The sequence below is a fragment of the Oncorhynchus nerka genome, linkage group LG11 (genome assembly GCF_034236695.1).
Source record: "Oncorhynchus nerka isolate Pitt River linkage group LG11, Oner_Uvic_2.0, whole genome shotgun sequence".
Taxonomy (NCBI): domain Eukaryota; kingdom Metazoa; phylum Chordata; class Actinopteri; order Salmoniformes; family Salmonidae; genus Oncorhynchus; species Oncorhynchus nerka.
The window spans coordinates 49480720-49503788 of record NC_088406.1 but is presented as its reverse complement, the minus strand read 5'-3'; the positions used below and the strand labels follow the sequence as shown (position 1 = coordinate 49503788).

The following is a 23069-nucleotide window of genomic DNA, read 5'->3' as shown; positions in this document are numbered from 1 at the left end:
ATATCTTCAGTAATTTTGGCAATTTTTAGTTCTATAACTTTGTGTCCATAATTGTCCATGAGTTTCTAGTAGATAGACCATATGGTTCAAAAGGAAATAGCCTAATTTATTTAACCCTCCTGTTGTGTTCCGGTCGAATTGGACCGAAGTTTGCTCTCTGTAATCTGATTGTCATAAGGTTCTGTGACTTTGTCCACACAGGGCATCTGAACACATAAAATACATTTAGATGATTTTCATTACATTATGGGTGATTTATTTAGCTTTTGTACACCTGTGGTGTTCCTGGTCAAAAATGACCGGTCATTAGAAATGAATGGGCGAGACTACAATTAGTGTATAAAATTGAGTTCAGGCACATGCCCATTAATCAGATGGAGACTTCCTCTCCCAGACCCCCACATGCATGTGTGTTTGAGCGCGCACACACACACACACACACACACCTTCTTGGCGTCCATGGCAACCCCCATGGGAACCTTCCCCAATAGAATCTTTCCCCCATGGGAACCACACCTGTTGGCATTCTCACAAACAATCACAACATTGTTTCAATAATATATATATATATAACTTTTCTGACAGCCCTGGTTTATAAAGCTTTTTGGAGGCCTTGCTCAAAATTTATTCTGTGGCAGCACAATGACAAAACGATATAATATATGTGAGGCTCTTGATCATATCAGCGGTGAGGAGGAGAGAGGCCAGGAAACTGACAGTTTCATCTGAGTATTTGTTATTGTCACGCCTTGGTCTTAGTATTTTGTGTTTTCTTTAATTATTTGTTCAGGCCAGGGTGTGACATGGGGTTATTGTATTGTCTTATTGGGGTTTTTATAGGCATTGGGATTGTGGTTGATTAGGGGTGTGTCTAGTATAGGCTTGGCTGCCTGAGGCGGTTCTCAATCAGAGTCAGGTGATTCTTGTTGTCTCTGATGGGGAACCATATTTAGGTAGCCTGGGTTTCACTGTGTATTTCGTGGGTGATTGTTCCTGTCTCTGTGTAGTTTCACCAGATAGGCTGTAATTAGGTTCACGTTCCGTTTGTTGTTTTGTATTTGTATAGTTATTTCATGTGTCGCGATTCATTCATTAAAGACATGAGTAACCACCACGCTGCATTTCGGTCCGACTCTCTTTCAACAAACGAAGAACGCCGTTACAGTTATAGTCAAAATATTCCATACATGATGCTTTTTTTTTACTCAAAAACGAGTTGTATGACCTCAGGTCAATGAGGCCTACAGGCCATAAATAGCAAATAGAAGTTCAAAACTAGTAATGTTCACAAGAACTTAAGTTGATAAAAAGAGCTAACGCAACATTAGGTGATAATATATATACTATTATGTATTTATAAATCAGCTATAATGGGGAGGTCAATTTGGACCGGAAACACAGAATGAATTAACATGAAACTAACACAACAGGAGGATAAAAAAAAAAAAGCATCTAATCAACAATGGCATTATTTTGAATTCCCCCTGCAACTCGCCCAACTATTGACAAACTGCCATCAGTTTGATGCCAAAACATTGACAACAGATACATATTGACATAGTAAAATACATAAATAAGCTTGTAATAAAGGATATTTTATGCTGAAACCCTCATATTAAACCACAACGGTATTCGCAAAGTTCATGGTTTATAGTTTTTGATAATATTTTAGAGCGTTTATTACATGTTTCTATTTTATGATTTTACATATTTTACATGCGATAAGAATGCACAGATGTCCAGAGATGTAATAATATTACGTACCCAAAAAGGCCCGCTAGATGTCTTGTGCTATATTACATAAAATCTTTGAAAGATACAAAAATGCTTGTAGTTTACTGGTAAACCTCAAATCTTTCCATAAATATATCATTTAGCATTACATTTATATACATACATTACATTACAATACATATCCTCCCTTTGCAGCCCTAAGAATGACACAACATTCCTTCTATAAACTTAAAGTTCAGGATCATACCAGAGCTGAAACAAGAATACCAGTGTGCGGTTTTAGGGTTATGGGTCATCCGTCCACATAGTACATACCCTGCAGTCTTCCAGCAAGGAGACGTCCTCTCATCCCATCAATCATTCACGATGGGGAGGGGGGGGGGGGGGGTCACTAGCCTGGAGGGGAAGACTATCTATCTAGGCTAGTCTCTTCTCCATGCTATATCCCCGGGTTCACACATTAACCATCTGCCAATCACCTCTGATGGAGTGCAGCTTCCAGAACCACTACATGGAGCCTAATGAGATGCTGTACCTCCTCGTCTTTATGCATGGTCTTGGCCAAGTTCATATTATCACATGAGGTAAAGGTCTAGCTTCAAATTGAAAATAATCCCCTATCACCCACATCAGAATTCAAGGGAATCGGTCCATATTTCCAGCTCATTTCCTGTTGAATTTAAACACTTGATCCTCAGCAGTCTAGTCGTCTAACTTGCTATAATATCTTTTCAGAGAGGTGTCTACTATTTATTCTCCAGCATAATGATAGTAAAGTAAGTAAGTTGATTTGATTGATATGCATGCCGGAGTAGCATGCATGAATACATTTAGGGAACTGAGATTTTTGGGGGGCGGAGATGAGACAACCAGATGGGTTCATGTCTGGTGCTTCTGGTAGGGGATAAAGCCAATCGGCCCCTTGCTGCCCTTTCCAACAGAGGCATACGTGAGGAGAATCCACTAAGATGGATAAACCTGGAAAAAGGGGAACATCACCGGATTCTAAGAGGCCAGTCATAGAAAATGGGAGCAACGAAGAAGAAGGAGCACTTAAAAGAAAAAGGCTAAGCTTAGAGATTTAGAGTCAGACGTTGCACGGCAGTTAGTAGAGCTGTGAGTGAGTGAGTGGGTGAGTGAGAGAGTCTGCACACTTGTACGCCTGTGTCTCTGAGTATAAGTGTAGTGCACATGGTAATGTGCAGCTGAGCATATCATGTGCGATATCACAAACACCAGTTGAAAGCTTCAGCACTCTGTATGCATACAAATGAGATATCACACGTGATGGCAGCCTATCAGAATCCCCACCTCTATCCTGCTGTACATAACTTAAATGCCGGGTTCCATTTGTATTGGCAAGCCTTAAAACCAACCATTTTAGAGGTTTATTAATAGAGATTTTTGTGTTTTGACTCAATCTTCGACAGTCGATTTATACTAGGCGCGTTTGCCTTATCGCTTATGTTACAGTTGTGGGCATCTGATAACAACAAAACATTATGTTGCCATTCTTTGTTGAAATAGGCCATCAAAAGACAGGCAACAACATTGTCTTTCTCGATTCCCTATTCGAGATCTCCATGCGAGATCCGATCTTACATACTATGTGGACTGGATGAGTCATCCTTTTGGCCTTAAAGTTTGGTGGTTAGTTCCAACACAGAGGACCGCATAGTAACGAGCGGTTAACAAAAGAACAAGGCAGACTGGCTTGTTCCCTCAGCCGGCTTGTTCCCTCAGCCAAAACCTACATATTTAGCCTTTTGTCTATCTCGCCATCTCTGTACAGGCGATATGCTGCACCATCATGCACAGCGAGACAACTACGTTGATGGTATAACTCATTGCTCAGGAGAAGCTGTGTACAGCAATGTCATGCTCTTCTGTTTGATTCTATTTTTTAGAATGCTGTGAACATGTCATTGCGCCCTCTTTGCAGGGGGCCTTCAAGTACAGCACCAAAAAGAAATTACGATGAACTTGTTGGCAACAGAGTCTTGTCGAAACCATCATTTGGGGAATTCACTTACGCAATGCTCCGTTTTGCTCCACGCATCATACTTTGCCAAGCCTTTGTTCAGAAGAATCCCTAATGTTCAGTGTTTTCATTTGTTTCGGACTATATATAGTCCTTATAAGGACTGTCTGAGAGATATCGCAGGTACACATCAAGTGGGCAAATAGTTGCATACCAATGATCCCGCTGGGCAAAGACGTCAATTCAACATCTATTCCATGTTGGCCATTTCATTGAAATGACGTGGAAACAACGATGATTGAACCAGTGTATGCCCAATGCGATGGCTTTGTCTCTCCCAAAAAACCCATGCCAGCTCAGAAGAGCCAACAAAGGCTCCAAATAAATAGGTGAATGAATGTGGCATGTATACTAATAATCACTCAAGTGTAAACAGACCCAAGTCTGTCAAGCGAGTAGATCGGTGAGCTCATTGGTCATCACAAAGTATTCAAATAACCAATGGTATGAGTGAGCAAACAGTAAATGCCTTCCTTCCTTCCTTCCTCCCTCTCACATGAGTCCACTTGCACACAAGTGGATTAGCAGTCTATTCAACTGTGAATACTATATAGCTGTAGAAGATGTAGAAGAAGCACTTACACATTCTGAGCCTGCTCCTCGATTTCAAACGACCGAACAAACGTCCATCCCTTAGTAATATGGTTCAGCTGATAGTCGTGATATCACAGCGACAAAATCTCTGTTCCCTCATTCTTTCTCTCCTCACTTCTTCCTTTCTCCCCCCTCCAGTGCTCTTCCGCCCATCCCTAATAGAACCTCATGCCGAGGTGATTTAGAAAGCAGGGCATGAAAGGAGTGTGCGTGTGTGCGACGGTGCCATTCTATTGTGGCGGGGCCTCTATTCACCGGGGCCCCACCCCAGAGAGGGACTGAGGCGTTGAGGAAGAGTGACTACTGCATAAGTCCAGCTGGGTCCCATTGTTCCCTGGTGACACCCCGCATGGATCCACTAGCAATGCCATCGATGGGTACCGCCCAAGTGACTGTGCCAGCAAATATACAGTGGAACCCAATGGTCCTCACAGCCGGCCCCGGGTGCTTCTGATATAAACTATCAATCACTTCCTACATCAGAGGAATGGTTGGGGCCATGTCCCAATACTGTCAGATGGCTTCCTTTTAATAGTCTTTTTTTTTCTGGCTGTTGATGTGATAAAGAGAGCATTGATTTACACTGTATGAAATGCATTTGTCAAGTCATTTCAGATCCACGGACATGAAGGGACATGAAGGGAAGGACAAGCCGAAATGACATGTTGTTGTTTCTTTTATACAGAAATGGCTAAAATGATCAAGGACACATTTTGAGTAGGAGCTGGAACAGAGCAAAGTGAACATAGCAGCTAATTTGCAAAGGGCCAAATCAGCAGAAGGGTACCGGCAGACATTTCCATAGCCTTAATGCGTAGCGAGCTGGCAGGCTGGCCCATTCGTTTGGTCGACCTAGTTCCTGTGGGCATTATACTGATTCGCTCGTAATAATTTTGGGGCTGCGGCGTGTTGTGTACTGGGACCTGGCAGTGGCTGTTACGCCATTCCTCCGCACAGCTTTGAAAAATGTCTATAAATTACAGCTTCGGGGTGTTGTTGCTAGCTTGAGCTCCTCGCCCCTGAAACATGTCCCTTATGCACATTCCTCTCTTCTTCCAAATCAATATGGAAGACAGAGGCTGAATTTAAGCAAGCTTTGCTGCCCTAGAGTCGAACAAAACCTCTGATTCATCTAAAACAAAGAAATATGTTTTTTTTTATGATGAGTTGTTTAAGAAATGTACTGTACTTGCTTTGTTTGTGTGGGTGTGTGTTTGTATTAGTGTATTGAATGCCTTTGAGTGTACTATGTGCTCATACCCTTCAGTGGGTGTGTAGACAAGTGAAAGGTACATACTGTAATATGCTAGGTTTACATAACTGTGTGTGTGTGTGTGTGTGTGTGTGTGTGTGTGTGTGTGTGTGTGTGTGCGCGCGCATGTGCATGCTCATTGCTTGCCCATCCCAAATAAACAAATCAGTCAACTAGTCAATGAGGAACAAGAATCAGGGAGCCAGGTTTAAGTCCTTAGTACTAGATAAATTCACCTACAGTAACATCTCTCCTGTCCACTCCGTTAATTAGCTGCCGTGTTCATTCGTTTAGGCACCCCACACTATCCGCTGAGACAGAGTGCATCAGAGCACAGAAGCATCAGTCTATAAACTGTGTACCTGCTCTAAAACTATCCACAATCCAAACTGTGCCTCTCTGTGCACAATGCTCCTCTACGTGTTCAGCATTCAAAATCATCCCTCCAACTCCCCGTGGTAACAGACACCGCTTGGGGAATACGTTTCCCTTGAAACAAAGATGGAAAAGTTCTCTCTTTCTCTCACTGTGGCTGTGCATTTTCCACAGTGGGACAGGCCTGCCTATCTTCGGTCACTAAGAGTTGCCACCAAGAATCTCGGCGTGGACGCCCCTAAATGAGATCTTAAATCAATTTTCTCCCTTGGTGACTGCTGTCATTGATCAGAGAAGAAAAAAAGAACGTTGCCTGCATACAGCCCTGGGCCAGGCCCTGTAAGAAGACGTGAGGAGATTTGAATGAAAACCAATACTTTTTGAGGACCAAAATAATTAATGAGCGGAACAGAACGATCCATCAGAGCGATACAAACTCTACAAATTGATGTTGGACCTGACGTATGCAATGACGGAAGCATCAAAACAAAAAAGTATTACCTTGGAACAAGAACAAAGGAGAGAAATAATAAATAACACGAGAAGAGAGGAAACATTTTCTCAGAGCAAATGAAAAAGTGTCCTTGTTTATCTCTCGCAAATAAACGATGAGTAATTACCACCTAATTATCATCTCATTATAATGACTTACATTTGTACAAGATGAAATGTTTCTGGTGTTCTTATGATTGCTGCTGATAGACATTTTGCAATTGTACATCTGCGAGTCAAAATGGTATTTAATCATAAAACCTTGAGTAGGTCATTAATACAAAAAAAAACAGTTATTAACTCAATCTAACCAAGAGACTATTTCCCCATCACACATGTTTACATCCCTATCTCTCCTCACCTGTAGATGAGCGTGTCATCCAGGGAACTGTTGTACTGGACCTGGTACATCCTGATCCCAGGGACGTGGTTCTGATATGGCCATTTGATCAGCACTGAGCTAGCTGTCAGCTCCGCCATCAGCACCCTTCCCTCCTGGTTCCTCCGTGTGTCGTTGCCCGTGGTTGAGGTGGACTTGGCCGATGTGAGGATGTCTGAAGGACCAGGGTCGGGCTCCCGTAGCCGGTTGGTGCTGTTGGCCAGGTGGGGGAGGAGGTTGACCACCAGCTCCACCTGGCCCGTGGACTCCCCCGCCGCGTTGGAGGCAATGCAGGTGAAGGTTCCAGAGTCCTTCAGGGAGGTGATGTTGATGTCCAGGCTGCCGTTGCTGAAGGTGACAGTCCGTGACGTGTTGGAGATCAGACGGCCCTCGGGGGAAATCCAGTGAATCTCGGGGTCCGGGTCTCCGTTGGCCTTGCACTTCAGACTGGTCGGCTGGCCCTCCATGGTGAAGGTCTTGGCAGACTTCCTGGTCATGACCGGAGGTTCACAGATGAACTCCTCCTCGGGGATGGTCCAGAAGTACTTGGCTGTGAGGTCTGGAGGAGATGCGCAGGTCTCCAGGTCGTCTTCTCTGGTCAGCCTCCTCAACCACAGCAGCTCACAGTTACAGTGGAGCGGGTTTCCACCAAAGCTCATCACCAATGACGACTGAGGAGATCCTTTGGCTTTCGCGTAGACAGGGATGCGCAGAAAAAGTGGATCCGGTGGGATCTTCTTAAGCTTATTGGATGTCATGTCCAGACGCGCCAGCTTGTGCAGGTTGGTGAAGATACCTTGGGGCACGTGCTCTATAAGGTTATGGTCCATGTTAAGGGTGTTGACGTTGGTTAGACGGCCTATCGTCTCCCAGGGGATGTCCACCAGGTTGTTGTAGGACAGGTCCAGGTCTTCCAGGGTTCCTGTGAAGTCGTCAAAGGCGTGTGGAGAGATATTGTGCAGCTGGTTGTTGGCCAAGATCAGGTGCCTAAGGTTGGTGAGCCCCCGAAAGTGGTCATCTCTGATCACACTCAGCCGGTTGCTGTCCAGGTGCAGCGCTCGCAGCCGCTTGAGGTCCTCGAAGGTGTAAGGCATGATCTGGCTTATGGTGTTGCGGGACAACGTCAGATGGATCAAACTAGTCATGTTGGCAAAGTCCCGCCTCCTTATGGCTGTGATATAGTTCTCAGTGAGCCGCAGCTCCACGGTGCGCCGGTCGATGACGGTGGGCACGAAGAGTAGGCCCGTCTTAGCGCAGAGGATGGCCAGTGAGGGGGATAGGTTCTGGCACATGCAGCGCTTGGGGCACAGCTGCCCCCTGGTGGAGACGGCCAGCATCAACAAGAAGAAGATCAGCCGGTCCATCCTCCCTCCGGCTTTCTGGGAAACTGCAAGGCAAAAGGAGAGAGGCACTGGTCAGGATGTGAGACACCAGGTGGGGAATTCACTAGGTGAATCAAGATGTATATCTATGTGTTTAGCTATCACAGTGGTCAAACTGAGATTAAATATCTCTATCAGCCATGATCAGGATGCAAAACAGCAGTGTTCGAAGTACATTCAGGTGATTAAAGCCAGTAAATGTATGTGAATGCATTTAAATGAATGTGCAATACCTCAAATTAAATGTTTAGCACAGAGGCATATGGTTGAGGTGATGTTTCAAGAGAGCCAATTTTCTTAACAGCTTGTATCTTATTTTCCTCCTCATAGGAACTTCTTTAAGATGTTAGGGAATTATACACGTGTCGTGCTAATACGCCCAATGAAGAGATAAGGACAAATAGTAGGTTTGTGTAATTATAGCTTAGCAAATCATTTAACTCAACATGCAATCCCTGGACCAAGTTAGTTGGCTGCACAGTTTCATAAGGGGTTTATCACAGTGGGTCTACCTTCTGTGGATTCTCTAAAAGCCAGTCTTTTAAATAGCTACATAAATCTCCAATATGAGTAAAAACAGAAATGTATCCATATAGAAGACGCCAACTGGCAATGCATATACAATTGTAGCAAAATCACGCAGTCATCCACCCACACACACATTTTTTTTAATATATGCTCTCTAAAAAAAACACACACATGCAAACACAGAAACACACAGTGTCTCAATATCTACCCCGCTTCCAGGTATGGCAGACACTGTTTTTTCGTTAAATAAAGATTGCTAGTCTTATTACAAATAGAGAATTATCTGAGGCAGCGGGACAGATTTGAAGTGCTATGAACTGACTATGGTCGAGATATATAGATATCCTCTCTCTCTCTCTCTTTCTCGTATGAAGCATATCCGTGAAACGGTACTTTAATATTTTTATCGTGGTGATTCCTTGTTCATGCCGAAGTACCTTAAACACACACGCTCCCATCTGTAATGATGATAGCATTTCCGCGGTTGCAGTTTTCAGCTTTACCACTTAATACACCAGGATCTGCATGGGATTTGTCATAGGCCATTAAATAGGCCTTTTGTTTCCTGTCTGTGCTGTGAATTTAATCAAACCAGGGAATGGTATTGGAATGGAGAAGTATGAGGTTATTGTATGGCTTCTCTCGCGCGACGAAGTGGCCATCAGCCATGCAGCGTCAACAGACACAGAGCAGCTGCCCATATGCATCTCATTTCACCAACACATTTCCCAGCTGTACCTTGGATTACGGGGCTAACGCTATGATGAATACCGAACGAAAGTAAAGCCACGTTGGAAGACTTGTTGTTGTTGTTGTTTTGTTTTCTGCAACACATTTGATCTTTTGAATAGAGGTGCAGTATGCACTGGTGCGGTTACTCTCAAGGTCAAATCACTGTGTGAGACATTTAGGCCACCGTACCGTACATACCGTAATGGATGAAAAAGGGCAGCATGATGGATGCTCTGAAAAACGCTTACCTGCTGGCTCCTTATAATTAAAAAGGAATTAACTGTACTGCCAGACAACAGAAAAAAAAGTCCTTTTAAAGACATGCCAACAGCCATTAGCAACTGTAAATTGCCGTTTCGCTGGGAATACAGTACATACAAATAAAGACTAACAAAGAGCATGCTGCTCCGTTGTTGAATTAATGGCGGTCAGGCCACTTTCAACTTGATAAGAGGAAATGCAGGTAAATGACAAAATAACATGGATGCAGTTACATTTCTCTCTCACACTCACCCCATCTCACCCAGGCTAAGTTGTTGTAAGACAACAACATCTGCCATCGTCTAAAAGGTAAACAGTCTGCCCAAAGAATGAGGGCCTGATCTCCAGCTCCTCTTATATCATGTTTACTAAAACCACAGCCCTGTCAGCTGTAGCGGGAAACATCGTTACAGTATATGGGCAGAACTCTCCAAGGTAGAGAGCCTGAAATGCCAAGCAGCCATCAGCTCTCTGGGGAATCTTGGTGTGGACACTGGAAACAGTCCACATCCCAGAGCTTATTTACAGGATGAGTGTCCAATCTGCTCTGCTCAGACTCAATTCTCCGACTCCTATGCCTCCCCACAATGGAGATGGATTAGGCTGTCGGCTGTGGAGTGGAACGGCCTGCAATGCCCCAGGGGCCCAGGGAGGTCCCAGTCAATGAGATCTGATGCCCCGCCGTCTAAGGGATTGGGCTGAGGGAGAAGAGAATAGGAGCAAGACCCAGGACGGTTCACTACGCATGGAGTAAAGACAGTCTGGGTGACACTTGATGGCTGCCGTTTCCTCCGCTCTAGGATAAACAGAAAATGGGATCGCTTGTCCTTCTGTTATTCAGGGAATCGGGCTTCTGCTTACTGTCAGTATGTTTTCACTTTAATGCTGAAGAGTTGTACAAGAGCACTAATGTATTCTGGTCTTGATAGTACAAGACAGGCTACAGGCGTGTGTAAATACCAAGTAGTTAAAACATGAGCACCATTCGTTTTTAATCATATAAATGACCAAGCTTCTACAGTATAATGTGAAACATGAGGCAAGATGAAAGGAGCCTGGTAGAACATAGTACAGTAGTACACCAATAACCTTACAAAGAGGACCGATACAGGAATATATCACCTCCTTCTCAGGAGGGCCCATCACACAAACGGACTGAGAAGATCTGGCACATGCAGATGTTTGTCGTCTCATCTTGCCAATAACTTAATTGCCATGACAATCGTATCGCTGCGTGATATTAATCATGTCGCATGAAACGTTCATTTATCATGGCAACGTGGCACCACATCCTGCGTGTCTGGCTGACACGCTTTGACTGATGTGCACTCCTGTTATCGTTTTCTGTGGCAAGTAATGAGTTAAATATCACCGCAGTGTTTTTTTCTCCTACCTGACGGTATGACGCTGATATTCTCTAAATTGTTTTGGGGTAAATAGACGATTCCGGTTTGTGCGCTTGTTCCGAAGGCGGCTCTGGTCTGGAGCTTATCCATTAGGGCCATGGACCAAAGGCCTGTCTTACACACCCCATTACGCACCACCACTCTCTTCCTCGGATAAAGGGATGGACAGGAAAGAGAGAAAACATAGTGCTTCAACAAGACGCCGAGCCATGCATCTCTATTATTGGTCAGTGTGACCCTCAAGGCATGCTCCAAGGTGTTTGTCTCATAGCAACCGCAGATGAACAGGCAGACCAGGGTTCTAGGAGAAGGAGATTGGGTTTCAAAAGCCAGTATATTGTACATTTGGAGACTTGTGTTGTTTGTGCTTGGGTCTGCGAGGATTGAGATGGACTGCGGCGGTGCTCAGAAGGTGGGAGACCGCAGAGAATCAATCATTTGACATACTGCCTCAGCTACTGAGTTATATCATGAGACACACAAACACTGAGGGGCAACATACCAATCTATCCTAATATAGTACATTTACAGCATGCGAGTAGATATCCCATAGACTTCCAGTAATTGTGCTAATGCTAGTAGACGAAGGGCCTCACTGCTAAAATTCCAAAAGTATCCCTTTAATCATGAACTTTGCTGTGTGACATCAATTATGCAGTTTTAATGGGAAAACAGGGCAAAAAAAGTTTCCCGCCATCTGTGCTCGTCAAATAAAAGGAATAACCACACCCACTTCACATTGACTGGGTGTTGTATGATGCTAGACACTGTGAAGACTTTCCCAGAGGGCATTTTGGAGCCATTTTCAGTGTGTTCCAGTGGTTAAAGTTAGAGAACAACATTACTTGATTATTGCAAGGCAAACATCCTCCGGGTTCAGTAGACTTACCGTCCCATAAACCCAGTAATCCTTCAAAAGAACAAGTTTTGACCCGAGCCTTTAGAGATCAAATGTTTTGCGGTGAAACCTTAAAATCAGCATTGTAGCTCAAAGACGACGGACCCCTCGCCACCCATCCCCACGTTGGCCGGGATCACTACCGAGATCTAAGCCACACAGGGGACTCAGTGCGTCTAAATGGGGCTACAGCCTCGAGCACATAGCACTGCGACTGAATGATTGTCTCAAAATACCTTTAAAGCATCCTACAACCGCAACAGAACTGATCATCATTTATGGGTGTGTATATTTCCTGCAGAGTCATCACAGCAAGCCTTAAATGAATGTGAAATCGAAACACCAAGAAAACATTCTGTTGGCTGTGGACTTTACCGCGGTGACACTGGGAAGCCGGGTTCCCTTTGAAAGCCCCTTTTAGCTGGAAGAGGCGAGGCGGGGGCCCTACTTGGTAGTCAGCAGTGCTAACTGAGCTCCATTCATGATCACTGCATGCAGCTGTCCCTCTAGGGCTCCTCTATTTGAAGAGATAAGATAAACTGTTTAAAGATATATGCTGCTTTATTTTGTTTTGATTGTTCCGTTAATTTATCCCCTCTTGGCGAATTACGTTGCGGTTATCAACTCCATCTCAATGTGCCAGCATCAGCATCACACATAGCTGACAAACTAGAGGAAAGTAGTAGAATTGTGAAATGTGAAGTCGAAAAACATTTTTTTTTTGTTTTACATTGAATCAGACATGGTTAAATTTGCACATTTCAATCATACCGATTTTTGCATAACTAGCATACTTTTCAGACTGCTGATTAGGTTATAATTGTAAATCTGTGTGCTGTTTCATCTGTTACACTATTACTGTTATGACTTTGGATGAAAGATAGTGAGACATATTCAATGGTTTTGAATGGTCAGATCCTTCCTCAAATCTCACAGTTCCTTTAAAGACACAAGTCTTTGAAGTCTTTATCTGACTCTCACAGCACTGCATTACTGTATGGTTCTCTCAGATAAAATACTGTAGCTTGCATAAAGTGAGGATAAAAAAAATAACAGTGAATATGGTGTATAGCCTATGATGCTATGCTATCCCAAAAATATGGTCATTTAGCAGACACTTCACAAAGCTGTCAAAGAGTAAGACACAGTATTAGGCCATGTGGGAATCAAACACAAAGCCCTGCTGTTGCCAGAACCATGCTCTAAACCATCGAGGTATTACAACTACCGTACATGGAAATCAAGCAAACATTTCAAATTGCTCTGCGGCTGAACTGGGAATTTTATCCATGTGACGCTGGAATAAAAAGTAGGCATTTTCCTGTCAGTTTGCCTACTTCCTATCCCTCCATCATGTGAAAAATATCTAGTCCTTCAGCCTCAGAGCGTTTAAAATCCACTTGAGTATGCTTCATCAAACTTTCCTATGCAAATCGAGCTGAAATCAGGGATTCCATGGCTCTACCGTAAGTAAACCGATGCTATTTGACTAGTATTTCTAAACCTACAAAATGCATAGAGAATGTATGACTTCTCCCCTGTCCCGCAGTAGCAAATATCCTTCGGTTTTTGCCTATGTTTTCTTTGATTATATTTGTGCTGCATGGGTGCCCAAGGGAAAACTTTGCAGTCTGTGATGGGACCAAGTACATTATGGATTGAGTCTGATTTCAAAACCACTCTCTTCTGTCACAACTCCCCGGAAAATGTTTGAATAATCTCTGTCAGCTTCAGCAGACTTGCTCCATTTCACAGCAACTCCCAGTGAATTACCCTGGGCGAAAGACACACTCCCTCTCTGGATATATCTGCCTAGACTCGTCCATGTCTCCAAGACCCTCCTCCCACTGCCCCACTGAACCCATCTATACATGTCCCTCATCTACAGTACATTCCTTCATATCTCTCATCCTCTATCACCTTTGCGCTCAACTCCCATATCCGTCCATCATAATCTCCAACATAAGATCCCATATGAAAAAGAATCATAAAAATCAAATAAGATTTTTATATGGCAGAAGAAGATGATTTGTAAAACATCTAATAATAATCTGGTAAGAATTTGTATGTGTTGCCTTATATCAGTGGTGTATTTGTATATGTGTTGACTTACAATGCCTTCGGAAAGACACCTAGACTTTTTCCACATTTTGTTAGGTTACAGCCTTATTCTAATTTTTGTTAAAAACATGTATGTCCTCATCAATCAGAAATATCACATTTACATATGTTTTCAGACCCTTTACTCAGTATGTTGCTGAAACACCTTTGGCAGCAATTACAGCCGAGTGTTCTTGGGTATGAAACTACAAGCTTGGAAAACCTGAATTTGGGGAGTTTCTCCCATTCTTCTGTGCAGATCCTCTCAAGCTCTGTCAGGTTGGATAGGGAGCGTTGCTGCACAGCTATTTTCAGGTCTCGCCAGACATGTCCGATAGGGTTCAAGTCCGGGTTCTGTCTTTGCCACTCAAAGATATTAATAGACTTGTCCCAAAGCCACTCATGCGAAGGTCTTGGCTGTGTGCTTAGGGTCATTGTCATGTTGAAAGGTGAACCTTCACCCCCAGTCTGAGCGCTCTGAAGCAGGTTTTCATCATGGATCTCTCTGTCATTGCTACGTTCATCTTTCCCTCAATCTTGACTAATCTCCCAGTCCCTACCGCTGAAAAACATCCCCACAGAATGATGCTAGCACCAACATGTTTCACCGTAGGAATGGTGCCAGGTTTCCTCCAGACGTGACACTTGGCATTCATGCCAAAGAGTTCAATCTTGGATCAATCAGACCAGAGAATCTTGTTTCTCATGGTGTGAGAGTCTTTAGGTGCCTTTTGGCAAACTCCAAGTGGGCTGTCCTGTGACTTTTACTGAGGAGCGGCTTCTCTCTGGCTACTCTACCATAAAGGCTTAGATTGGTGGAGTGCCACCAAGATTGGTGGAGTGCAAAGATGGTTGTCCTTCTGGAATGTTCTCCCATCTCCACAGAGCAACTCTAGTGCTCGGCCATCGGGTTCTTGCTCACCACCCCTCCCTCGGTCACCTCCCTTTAGCCAGGCGGCCAGCTCTTGGAAGAGTCTTGGTGGTTCCAAACTTCTTACAGTTAAGAATGATAGAGGCCACTGTGTTCTTGTGCGTTCTCAGTGGACATTCGGGTGTTTTCTTAAATTCGCTCTGGCCCTCTACAGTACTCCGATTTCAGAGCACTCTCGTCTGAGTGTACCAGAACGCAGAATAATTCATTTACGAGCGCTCGACACCAGTTGAATATGGCCGGTGTCAGTAACCGTCGGCAAAAAAGCGCAATTAAATTGTTTCCAGCAGCACAGTTACAGTCACCAACCCTTTGGTAAACACAAAAACATTCGAACCAGCTCTGCTAGGGCGAGTACAATGGTCAGAGGGGTCTCATTTGTGTCTGGAAGTAGCTAGCAAGCTAGCCAACATTAACTTGGGTGCTTGACTGGCGTTGAAAGGCCAGAACACTCAAATCAACCCTACTCCTCAGCCCAAACGTCCAGTGTATGCTCCGAGAGCAAAACAATCTGAATTTACAAACTGACAACGCTCTGAATTTATGAGCGCAGGCACTCCAGATTCAATTTAACTAGGCAAGTCAGTTAAGAACAAATGATTATTTATTTATTTAAGGACAGCCTACTTATTCCTCCCCATCAGGGAATTGAACCCCAGTCTCCTGTGTGCCCTGCTCGCATACACTGTGTGTATGTCACATGTATGTGAGACCTTAGAAGGTAGCACGTTGGTAGTAGCCAGTGACAAATATAAAACCTAAGTAGGGATGGCCTTGGTTAAAACCCTGTTTGGGAGACCAAAGGCATAGCTGTAAATAAATCAACTGTCCAGTAGGAGGTGCTGCTTAACCTTCACCATGGAAACTCCAAACATGAAAATGTACATACAGTTGTTGCTCCTTTAAAACATGCACGAGACATTACGTTTTTTTTTTAAATAATACATGCAACATTTTTGTTATGTCTACATTTTAACCACCCGTATAAGTCAGATATTACAAGTTCTTCTTTGAATCTTTTAAGTGTACTAGCTGTCATATGTTTTACTTAAAAGTTCCTGGTAAAACATAAAGCAATCTTGTTAAATTCTTCTATATCTTTTCCATATGGGATCCTGCTATCCTACTCGCTCTGATCTTCATCACCTGCCCTACGTGTACTACACATCAAACAATCCACCCACCCACTAATTCACCTATGCATCCACCCATCCAACCACCCACCCACCCATCCATGCATCCATCCATCCTAAACACCACCCAGCCACCCAACCAGCCACCCCCTCTGTAATGTCAATATCGAAATCAATATTCAAATCATTCCAAGGGAATCTGTTTTTCTTCTCTGTTTTTCTCCATTAACTCAAAGAAGCATAAATATCAATTCATGCACATTTAACACCACCACCTGCCCCCAAATGACCTGTTGGCATTTCTACCGCAGTGTTTTCCTTAAATTAAAAACCGTAACAACATGCAAATACAAAAAGGGCACTTTGAGGTCCGTTACTTGTTTTTACAGAAATGTCAAGGTCTCAGAATAGCTGAGAAATTCTGCAAGACCTATCCAGGCAAATTACAAAATGACTCACTCAGACTGCATACTGTGTTATCTTCATGCATTATCCCCATTTCTCTTCTTTGTTACAGCTAGTTCAGTGATCGATTCCCCGCTAAATGTAGGGTGAGCGTCAATGTTTCTGGCTTTTAAAGCAACATTGAAAGTGCCTGAATGAATTAAGACTGCATGGGCTGGCACAAAATAAATCACTGGCTGCACATAGGCACAGCTACAGTATTCTTTCCAATGTTACAAGTAGTAGTTTAGTTTGTGCTAATGGACTAGCAGATTTTACTTATGTATGGTGTTGGTTTAACTTCCTGTTAAAATGCCTGTCACTTTGTGTTAGGGTGACTTTTGACCCCAGGCCAGACAGGGGCAGCTGTCTCAGGGGACAGGCTACAGCAGGTCCCTGTACTTGATAGAGGCTACAACACTGACCTTTGACCTTAAACCTCTAAACACTAAGGACAGCTGTCCCAGAGGGAAGGTGTAGCAGGTGCGGCCATGGCAACCGGTTGTGAAAAGTAAATATCAGCCCTTAAACCTCAGATGAACAGGAATGGGAAAGGCTTTCTTTAAATTCAATCAATTCAGTTATTGGGGAAATTAGATCCCGAAAAACCAACTGGTGGTTTAGGTTTAGGTCCGTGGATTTGGATTGTGACTTAAATCATCAAAATCATCACTATTGATGGGCCAGATGGCCAGCAGATTGACAGTGTGAGGGAGCTGTCTCTTGTCTTGGATATGTCAACGTTCCCCCTTCATGCCTCTTCACACCATTGGAATCAAGACCAAGACAGCTGTCCACCATCAAGCCACTGCTGCCTCATTACAATATTCAAAAGAAAGTCTGTCCATTATGCACACTGCGTAACATCCCAGGATTGGCAGTGCTGTTCAAGACGAGCTGTATCGAGGTACACTGCACTGATATACATACCTCTATCTGGTGTGGTCTGGCAGGGTCGTGATCCTCATGAAGACTGTGTGGGCTGTGTTGGCCTAGCAGAGAAGGGCAGACATGTGCAGCTTACATGTGGTCAGGGTGCCGCTGAGCAGGGGGTAAGGGGGACTACCTAAGTAGCATCTGGAGGTCGGCACTGGGGACTAAAGGAAACAACTGGGTCCCTTGTGGAGGATGTCCATTGACCTGGGGGTGAGAGAGAGAGAGGCAGCATTATATACACTGAGTGTACAAAACATTAAGAACACCTTCCCAATATTGAGAACAGCCTCAAAAGCATTCCACAGGGATGCTGGCCCACATTTGTGTCAAGCTGGCTGGATGTCCTTCGGGTAGTGGACCATTCTTGATACACACAGGAAACTGGTGACAAGAAAAACTCAGCAGTGTTGCAGTTCTTGACACAAACCGGTGCATCTGGCACCTACTACCATACCCCGTTCAAAGGCACTTAAATCTTTGGTCTCGCCCATTTACCCTCAGAAAGGCACACATACACAATCCATGTCTCAAAGGTTTAAAATCCTTCTTTAACCTGTCTCCTCCCCGTCATCTACACACATTGAAGTGTATTCAGTAAGGGATCATAGCTTTCACATGGACTTAGTCCACGTCATGGAAAGGTGCAGGTGTTCATAATGTTTTGTACACTAACCCTTGATATGTTTTCAGAAAAGAAATACGCCAACATAGCGTAGGTTATAGACAACAATGAAAACAAAATCAGAGAACAGCTACGTGGTGTGACGAAACACATTCCACAATGGAGTAGCAAACTGATTCCACTCTACACCAGACTGTACGCAATCCGGTTTTATTTGATCAATTTTTATGCTCGACTTAACTATAACATTCTCAACTTTATTCTATTCTATTTACAGTATAATCTTAGAGTACATGACAGATACGTCTCCCTCTAAACTGTTCCTTCACGGCTGACCTCAGCGGGAGTGCAGAGTTAAACTCCGCAGCGACTCCAAAATCAGCCCAACTTGCCGCCTTGCACTCCCGCTTAGAACTTTTTGCACATGTTGTCGGAAATATGCCCCTAGGGTATCAGACCTCATTTGCATATGCAGAGCAGAAAAACAGTGCGTAATAAGACACTGATGCACTGTCAAGTCCTTACTTTAAAAAAGGGAGAATAAAATAACACTCACTCGCACAGAACCCAAACAAAGAGACTGATGGTTAACTCTGGGGTTATTCACATCACTGGCCTGCTTTCAAACTAGACAGGAAGGAATTGTGTTTTTATTCCATCAGAGTATTTATCTACAAATATCTTTCCCACCTTCCCTCTATATTTATTCTCTCCCTCTCTGATCAATATGAACATAATTAAACAACCACGCATTAGCATCTGCAATAAAAAATGTAATATTTTTTTTTCTCATTAAAACCCCATATGCTCTCATTGGTTTCATGATCTAACAAGAGGCTAGGTAGTTGCAGAGTGTCGTGACTGGCCTGTGCGGGTCAGGTTACCGTGGACCATAATCCTACAGAGATATATCTCTCACCCACCAGCAGGGGGAGAGATCGAGAGGTATTGTAAATCTTAAGGGAGCAGACAATATCCCTTCGTCAACTCTCAGTATGGAATACATTATTTTTATTTGTCCTTTATTCAACTAGGCAAGTCAGTTGTGAACAAATTCTTATTTTCAACGGCCTAGGAACAGTTGGTTAACTGCCTTGTTCAGGGGCAGAACAACAGATTTTTACCTTATCAGCTTGGGGACTCGATCTTGCAACCTTTCGGTTACTAGTCCAAGGCTCTAACCTAAGCGTTTTCACAATATGCCCTTGATGTTTGCATACTGTACGTTCTGTGGAAAATGTCCAGATCAAAGAGAACGTTTATGTAAGGATGAAATGTGAAGTTAGTTGTCTAAATTGGATCTGAGTCAAATCCAGACCTTGCCTCGCAACTAGTTACGCCCAGAGAACTTACCCTAAAGGCGGAAACAGCCATTTCTGACCTGAGGGTGTAAAACATGCGAGTTAAGAATTAACATTATGACTAGGGACCACGAGCTGCAGCCAAGGTCCGATTAGTTGTAACCCCAAAACGCACCACCAGGTTGAAGAAGACAAAGGAACCTTTTAACAATCTACGCTACGGATGAGTGGCTGTGTCTAAGAAGGTGAATTTCAAACAGGACCACCCGGTTATTCTCTCCAAGGAATCGTGCGTCTACACTGCTTTCATTCCCACGCTGGAACCACCTATATGGCTGATTAGCCGTCCTCAGAAGACCCCTCTTTCAGAACAAGGGCGAGGAAACAGACCACTAAGAGAAAGGACACTGACACTATGTGGACAATCAGAGAGTTACACCCGGTAACAACAGAAGTGGGGCCATCAGAGGAGAGGTCGGAACTTGGTCCACGAGGAGAGACCCCATCGGAGACTGTCGAAATGTAATTACATCATTATATTCTGACCCATAAGAGTGGCAGTTCGGGGCAAGGTCAGGGTTAAACTAAGCATAGTTTTCAAATGTACCAAAGTGTGCTTTTCTCTCGTGCACTCTCGCTCTTTCTTTCTCTTTTGAAATCCCTATTTTGTTTTATCACGTGTCATATTGTGTTGGCCCGCTAGGGACCTGTTTCATTGGACTAAGTTCTAATCAATATCCTAGACTGTGTGTTTGCGTTCAAAAGTTTGTGGTCACTTAGAAATGTCCTTGTTTTTGAAAGACAAGTCAATTTGTTGTCCTTTAAAATAACATCAATTTGATCAGAAATACAGTGTAGACATTGTTAATGTTAATGTTGTAAATTACTATTGTAGCTGGAAACGGTTTATTTTTTTTATGGAATATCTATATAGGCGTACAGAGGCCCATTATCAGCAACCATCACTCCTGTGTTCCAATGACACGTTGTGTTAGCTAATCATAGTTTATCATCTGGGCTCGGTGACCGGTCATGGTGGAGCTGTGAGTGATTTATCACCCGCTCATCAGATGTAACCATCAGCTCAAGAGCCCTGTCAACCAGCGGAATAACAATGCCGGTGGGTTACTTTGATCAGACAATAAAGATGTTCATTTTCCAAACAACAACACAAACATCAGACAGGAAATACTGGTAGCTACTGTACGTGGATGAGGAGCGTGGGTGGAGAGTGTTGGGTAAACGTGCCTGTCATGGGTCTGTGAGACAGTGTGAAAATATCCACTTAGGCACGAGTATCCAGAGTAAATAGAGACCACATTAAGCTGGGTTAAAAAGCCTTGATGGATTTCTGGCCACCCATGCCTAAGCGTAAGCTTCTAGAAGCACCTCTGGGTTTGGGCTGGTTCTCCTAAGCCAATCGAGACAATCTCTTTTCTCCAAATTCTCCATTACGAACTTGCAGCCTTTCAGCATGGGTCGATACTGCACAGTAGGGAAGGGAGACTGTGTGTGTGTGTGTGTGTCTGGACTGTGCTGACCACTCTGTCTCTCATTCCATGTACTAGAATGCTGCCATTGGCAAGGACATTCTCACCTTTACTGTTAAAGCGAGGCTGCAAGTTCTACCAACCAAATATAATCTAGCACTCTGGTACCCTGCAAACCATGACCCATTTTGTATTCTACATGAGTGAAGAGTAATGGAGTCCATTGCCCATGTTGTGAATGGCTGCTGTTCATACAAGGATTTTTACATTGCTAAACATGACCGTCTTGTTGACCTGATAGCCAGCAAGGTGGGAAAAGTGGTCTCACCAACCACACATATGCATAAGGGGAAGCTGGTTCGATGTTGATGATGATGTGTTTTCCTGTGTGCCAAATACGTCAGATATTGTTGTTGAGGAGGAGGCCAGGGGGAGGTGCTCATTTTGGAAGTGGGCTGTTCATTTGACGGCTATATGGAGCAGGCCTTTGCCAATAAGCTGCTTTCTGTTTTCTTGGACAGCCTCTGGTGTAGGTGCAAGCTGGTGGCGCTGATATCTCGGCCACGTACACAGGCTTGCAGTGTGTGGCCTCCACATTGCAGGCCTGACAAAAACTAGGGCAAAGCAATTGGCTAGGTACTGCTCTGTTTTAGCTGTGGTGGGCAGCCTAGCTCTTTGGTGAAGGAGGTGCTTTCTGTACCCTTGAGTGCCATGCATTATTGGATCCTTTTTTTGTCAATTTGATTGGTGGATTGAAATAAAGTATTTAAAATGTGTGTGTGAGCGCATGACTGGGTATGTGTATAAAGCATGTACAGTACCAGTCAAAAATTTGGACACACTCATTCAGAGGTTTTTCTTTATTTTACTATTTTCTACATTGTAGAATAATAGTGAAGACATCAAAACTACATAAAAACACTATTGGAATCATGTAGTAACCAAAAAAGTGTTAAACAAATATAGTTTATACTTGAAAATCTTCAAAGTAGCCACCCTTTGCTATGATGACAGCTTTGCACTCTCTTGGCATTCATCATCTTTGAAATGCAAGAGAATGGCCATATTGTATTATTCCAGTTAGGTGCAATTTAGATTATGGTCACTAGATGGTAACAGTGTAGGTGCAAAGTTTTAGACTGATCCAAAGAACCTTTGCATTTCTGTTCAAATGGTGTACCAAGTCTGTCCAAATGTGCCTAATTCGTTTATTGATACATTTTCAAGTTGATAACTGTGCACTCTCCTCAAACAATAGCAGGGTATTCTTACACTGTAATAGCTACTGTAAATTGGAGTGTAGTTAGATTCACAATTTAAGCTTTCTGCCCATATCAGATATGTCTATGTCTTGAGAAATGTTCTTGTTACTTACAATCTCATGCTAATCACATTAGCCTATGTTAGCTCAACCTTCCCGCGGGGGGTACACCGATCCTGGTTAATCAAGGTTAATATATCAGCACTCTCAGAGGTTAATCTATCCATAGGAACATGCAACGCTGTGCGAGAATCGAACCCTCAGACTGCTGATATTAACTCTGAATAGTTGACCTCACGCAGCTGATCATGAGGAGAGAATTATAGATCTAGATTTTAACATACAAAGGAATCAGTCAGTCACATAAATACTACTGAAAAGCTTATTCTGGAGTCCATGCATAGTACACACTTAAATACACCAAAGATAAACCATGTTGGTTCTAATATGGCAGTCAGTGAGACAATTGTGATTCTGAGTGCATCAAGGCTCCCTATACAGGTCTGCAGATTGAAGAGGGCTCTAGCCAGTCTTATGGTTTATTCCAGAACAGTGGACGAAGCATTGTGAAGCACTGCAGGGAGATAGATGCAGAGATGTTGCTTTGTGTTGAGCAAAACGAAGGCTTTGTAATTGGAGCTCACGCTTGTGATCGGTGGGATGGAGAGCAATGGCCTCAGCGTGATACGAATCCAGTCACTCGTATTACAGCAGCGTTCCAAGTCACACAACCCTGACCAACCTGAGGAGTGAGGCACTCGGTGTGAAACTGATGGG

The 23069-nt window shown here is 43.6% G+C and overlaps 1 protein-coding gene across 2 annotated transcripts in view; it reads right to left on the bottom strand.

The window, feature by feature from the left end:
* LOC115137058 (leucine-rich repeat and fibronectin type III domain-containing protein 1-like protein) overlaps positions 1–23069 on the bottom strand; it is a 117314-nt gene that overhangs the window by 44452 nt on the left and 49793 nt on the right. For both annotated transcript variants that reach the window (XM_029673074.2, XM_029673076.2), the window contains exons 2-3: positions 17613–17822; positions 6850–8254 (exon numbers count right to left, since the gene is read on the bottom strand). In XM_029673074.2, coding sequence (XP_029528934.2) covers positions 6850–8231 — 1382 coding nt within the window. In that variant the 5' untranslated portion in view covers positions 8232–8254; positions 17613–17822. The remainder of the gene's footprint in view (positions 1–6849; positions 8255–17612; positions 17823–23069) is intronic.